This window comes from Mustela putorius, unplaced genomic scaffold (assembly GCF_011764305.1).
Source record: "Mustela putorius furo isolate JIRA1106 unplaced genomic scaffold, ASM1176430v1.1 tig00000640_pilon_pilon_pilon, whole genome shotgun sequence".
Lineage (NCBI taxonomy): Eukaryota > Metazoa > Chordata > Mammalia > Carnivora > Mustelidae > Mustela > Mustela putorius.
In genome coordinates, this window is record NW_025421432.1 from 10,286,050 (window position 1) to 10,290,963 (window position 4,914).

Below are 4,914 nucleotides of genomic sequence, written 5' to 3' on the forward strand. Positions count from 1 at the left end.
TTTGAGAATAAAAATTCAAACGTACCTTTCGTTGAATTCCAGCTTACGGGATTTTTATGTAATCTTGCAGCTGATGAAAAGCAAAAAGCAACCAATCTCTGCAGTGATTAGCCTGTTCTTTAAGACTATGGGTCATCTACCCCAGGATTTTCTAATGGAACAAGGATTCCATGGGGCAAAATAATTGTTTCTCAAAGGTGGGCAGAATGGAACATTTAGATCTTCACTTCAACAGGGAAGCAATGACACGCAATCCTTTTGAGTATCACTTTGCCTGGTAGAGGCTACCTTTGTCTCTCATCCTCATTTCACGAGATTAGCCTGGGAATGTGTCCATGTTTTGACTTTATAGATTTAAAAAAAAAAGTTACCCTGTGTTTCCTCTAACACCTAAATATGTATACACAGATCATCTTCACTCCTATCAAATGTTTTTCAGCATGACCAATGTGCAACTGACATTCATATAGCTTATTTGACCTAAGTCTTCTGAGAAACGTATCTTTTATAGCTGAACCTCTATAATCATGACAAGAGATTGGTTAAAATGCCAAGATAAGAAACAATTTATTATAGAGAGAAGAAAAATTTCTCATCCAAAATATAGAAATCTGTACAACTTTGCCACAATCAATATACATGAACTGTACAAATTTACACCAGTTCATAATTTACCAAATAAAAGATGACTAACAAAGTTCACAAAATAGATGGTGGTTTGTGGAAAAGACTTTTACCCAATTAAGTACAAGGAAAGTTACAAACCAGACCTCCACTTTCTAAAAATAAGAAGTTTACTCAGTCTTAGAAAACTACAAGCTAGCAAATGTACAGAGAGCTGGCTGGTGCTATCACCACAGTTGAGACAGTGTCTTTTTAAGGGTCTTTTTTAAAGCCTGTTGCCATGGCAGATTCTGGTCACTTGCTACTCTCAAGGCCAAAAACACAATACAAGGTCTGACCATTTCCCCAGGTCATGCTTACTAGGTTTGTCTTATGTACATTTATACATATTTAAGTGCTAGGTAAAAGTCTTGTCAAAATTTCCAGTACTACCACATTTAAAATGTTGAGCTTTCCTATTGAGCTGCCAAAAAAGTTAACAATTTTCAAGTGTAATAGTGCAAATTTCCTCTGCAAGATCTACTGCAGAGAAAGGTTCTTTGAAATACAGATTTGCCTTAAAGGGGTTGATGGAAAAAATTTAGGTGTAACATCTGGGAGAAACTGAAACCACCCTAGGACTTCACTCCCTAGCAAATAAAGCGATCGTTTACTTGGACTCACAGGCTATTAAATCATTGAAAGGTACTGTCCAAACTATGGCACTGTCACTTTAAAAAAATTTTTTTTTTTTTTACCACTCTATCTTGTGCCAGATCTTCACAGCTGTGACATGGTTTAAATTCCATAATCCATCCCCAAGAGGAGCCCACCCAAAGCAAAAATCAAATTTATCCATCCATTATAAGATGATCCATCCATAGACTATATCTTAACCTGATACAGTCATCATATTGTAGTTTTTGGAAGGGCTTGTTCTGCCCAAGAGAAGTTCCTCCTTACAGCTGATTCTGCTGTCTACCATTTGCACGTTGCTGCTGTTTTGAGTGCTACCTCCTGCTGGTGAGGCTTCGTACAGCACGCAGATGGAGCCATCCTCTCCAATTCTGTAGGACACTTCGTAGGGGTCAACCCAGAGTGTGAGTTCACTTGGGAGAAGCCTGAACAGCTCCTGACTGCTCAGTCCAATCCGCTGTGCTGCCTGTCCAATCAGAGGATCCATTTTATGGTTGATGCGAATACAACGGTAACCTGATCCCTTGCACGGCTTTTCTGGGAACCAGTGATGTTTATAATGTTCTATAGGGAAGAAAGAAAAGAACAGAATAGAGAAACAACGCTTTAGATCGTTACTGTTAGAGCCCGCTGTAGCTTCTTTCTTCCGCTGGCTCCTTTGAGAAGTGAGAAATTTAAACTACCAACTTTTAAAAAATGCCCAGCATTGCTCTCGCTGCTGTGCGTGTGCGGGGCTGCGGAGAGAGCGGGCAGGGCTTTAGAAATAACACAGTAGCATGGGACAAAACAATCTCCGGGAACCAACCGGTCAAGCCGCCAGAACAGAATCCGGCGCGCGGCCTCGGCTGACCGGGCAGCCGGATGGCACCGGCGGCCAGGCGGGAACCTGTTTACTTTTCTCCACCCCACCCCAGCCCAGCCGCACACAATGGGGTTTATGGCTCTGGAGGAGAAGCGCCACCGGACTGTTATCCCCAAAGGGAAGAAAAACAAGCAACCCTAAACCACGCTCTGGGCTGGGCTGTAACTGAACCGGTGACAAATCCGATGATTAATGGTCAGAGGTAGGAGGCGCGGGGAGACGGCACGTCCGTCCCGGGCTGGCCCCGGGGCAGCGGCGCGGTTTCCCACCCCCGGGCCCGGCCGCCGAGCCCACAACGGCTGGAGGGGGTTGGGGGAGGGGGCGTCGAACCAACCCCGGCCCCACAGCTCCTTTGTCCCCAAAACCGCGGACGGTCCGAGGACCGCAGCTCCCGCCTCAGTGGCCGTAGTTTCCTTTGTTGTGCGCCTGTTTCCTTCTCCCCTCCGTGGGCCAGCCGTGGGGGGAGGGGGCGCCCTCGGCCCAGCCCCCAAACCTTCGCCAGGACCCGCCGTTAGCGGCCGCCTGGCGCGCCAGCCCCGGTCCCGCGGCGGGACCCGAGCGCTGCCCGCCGGGGGCAGAGACGCGGCTCCCGTGGCCCGACGGCTCGACCCGCCTCCCGCCCGGAGTGTACGGTCCGTGTCCGCCCGGCGCCCCTCGCCCTCCCGCCGCGGCCGGCTCACCTGCCAGCAGCTCCTGGAGGCTCTGGCTGAAGGTCTGCAGCTGTCGTTCGCTCGTGAGCCCCTTGGTGCGGAGGAACTTGGAGATGAAGGACACGGCTGCGGCGATCTCGCCTATCATGGTGGCAGCCCGGGTGTAGAAGGGATGCATGGGGGCGGCGGGCGGGGGCGGCCCGGGGCGGCCGGGGCTCGGCGGCGCGGCCCCGACGGCGGAGCGGCCACCCCGGGCTCCCTCGCAGGTGAGAGGGCTGAGAGGAAAAGAGGGCGGGAGGGGCGGACAGCTACTTTTTTTCTCCTTTATAGTAAAAAAGTTATTTTCACGACAGGAGGCGGCAGGCGAGAGGAAGAGACGAGCGACGGCGGCCTGGTCACATCGCTCGGACTTCCCCAGCCGCCTCCGCGTCCAGCTCCCCAACCTCCGAAGCTCCCAACAGTTGCATTTCCAGCTCGGAGGGGCGAAGAGATGCTGGCGCCGTGCAGTAGCTTTTATAGCGCCGCGGAAAGGAAGTGGCGTAGCTGGAGTATGACGGCCGACTCCAGCCAATCCGCAGATCGCACCATTGTGACGCACCAGGTTCGGAGCCGGAGGGGGCGGGAAAAGAGAGCAGGGGGCGGATGCGGAGTCAGGGAGGAGAGGGAGGAGCTGACGTAATCCGCTTGTAAACAAATAAACTCCAGAGCGGCGGCCGGAGACCGGCGGGCTGTGGCCAGGGGATCGAGCCGAGCGGGGGTGCGCGTGTGAAAGCCCCGCCCCCAGCTCTAGCCCCTCCTTCCCGCTTCAGCAACTCCGGGCCCAGCGCCAGGGCATCCTCTGCGAAAGTGCGCTGCCTGGGCTCGCGGGCGGGGAGGCTCGGTGCTGGGCAGATAAAAGCCGCCCTGCTCAGGCTGTCCGCGCGCGCGGATTCGGCTGCAGGTCCGCGACGCCGGTCCACTCGCGCGCTGGGTGTTTGTATCCTTTGTATCCGGTTCCCGCTCCGGTCTGAGAGGCTGGATCCTCAAGCTGGAGGCATGGGCGGAACAGGGCGGTTCGGGTCCCCGTGCGGAAGGTGCGGAGGAAGTGGAGCAAGGGGACCTTTGCGGGTCTTTCTGCAGAGCCCAGGGAGCCGAGGTCTCCTAGCAGAGGCGCTGCCAACTCCACGGAGCCCTTCCTGCTCCACCTTCGGGAAGGAGTGGGGGATGTCTTTGTAAAAGTTTAACTGCAAAATAAAGAAAAGGCTAGTAAGCCTTTTGTGGTTGCTGCTTCAGTAGCTTCTGGAGGCAAACGAGAGGAGTGGAGAACTTAGAGAATCCAACTTAGTGCTGATAGGAAAGCCTGCTATTGAAGATAAATGTAGTCACGCGGATTCCGTGAAGTTTAAGCTTTATTAGAGGGGGAAAGTTGTTTAATGCATTTTACACCGTTTAAACCCTAACCAGAGATTCTTTTTTTATAGTCCGGGTAACTGTCGGGCCCTTAGAGTTCTGCTGCTCATTATAAAAACAAGAAAATAAAGATTAGAGTTGAAGCTTGTGAAAGTATTAGTCGTAGACATTTGAGTTTACTGGAAACCTTACTTGCAAAACTAGAAAAAAAAAAAACCAAAACACAATCGTATTATGGCTTGAGCCTGCTAAAACGATTAAGCCCAAGAGTGGGTTAACCCTAACTCCATTAAGGAGGAGGGGAAAAAAAAAAAAAAAAAAAGATAGTGAGTCGGGCAGATGGAGAAAGCAAACAAGAGGCAGAAGTTGAACTCTACCAGATGGAAATAAATACCCTGAGTTTAGTTGGTCATCAGTATTGCAAAACACACCACTTTGAGGTGTGTGTGTGTGTGTGTGTGTGTGTGTTTTAAAAATACTGCACCAAAAAGTATAGAAATGAAGCAAAAGTAGGACGTTATAAAGCAGAGGAAGAAAACGTTTTATTGTTTAAATGAAATATGCAAAACTGGGTTAGAAAGAACTTGCAGATTGTTTTTCATTCATACACAATAACTAGTTACATGTGAACTAAGTTAAATACTTTTAAGATGGTATTGTTAAAAGCATTGAGTTTTGTGAACATCTTAATTTTTTTGGTTGAGTACCTCAAAA

At 49.9% G+C, this 4,914-nt stretch overlaps 1 protein-coding gene across 1 annotated transcript; it reads right to left on the bottom strand.

The window, feature by feature from the left end:
- Positions 1-542: 542 nt before the first annotated feature.
- BTG1 (BTG anti-proliferation factor 1) lies at positions 543-3,307 on the bottom strand. The gene is made up of 2 exons (XM_004748552.3): positions 2,842-3,307; positions 543-1,863 (listed from the first exon to the last, which is right to left on the bottom strand). Exons 1-2 carry the CDS (start codon positions 2,987-2,989, stop codon positions 1,496-1,498), a joined length of 516 nt encoding a protein of 171 aa, XP_004748609.1. The 5' UTR covers positions 2,990-3,307; the 3' UTR covers positions 543-1,495.
- Between the last annotated feature and the right edge of the window lie 1,607 nt (positions 3,308-4,914).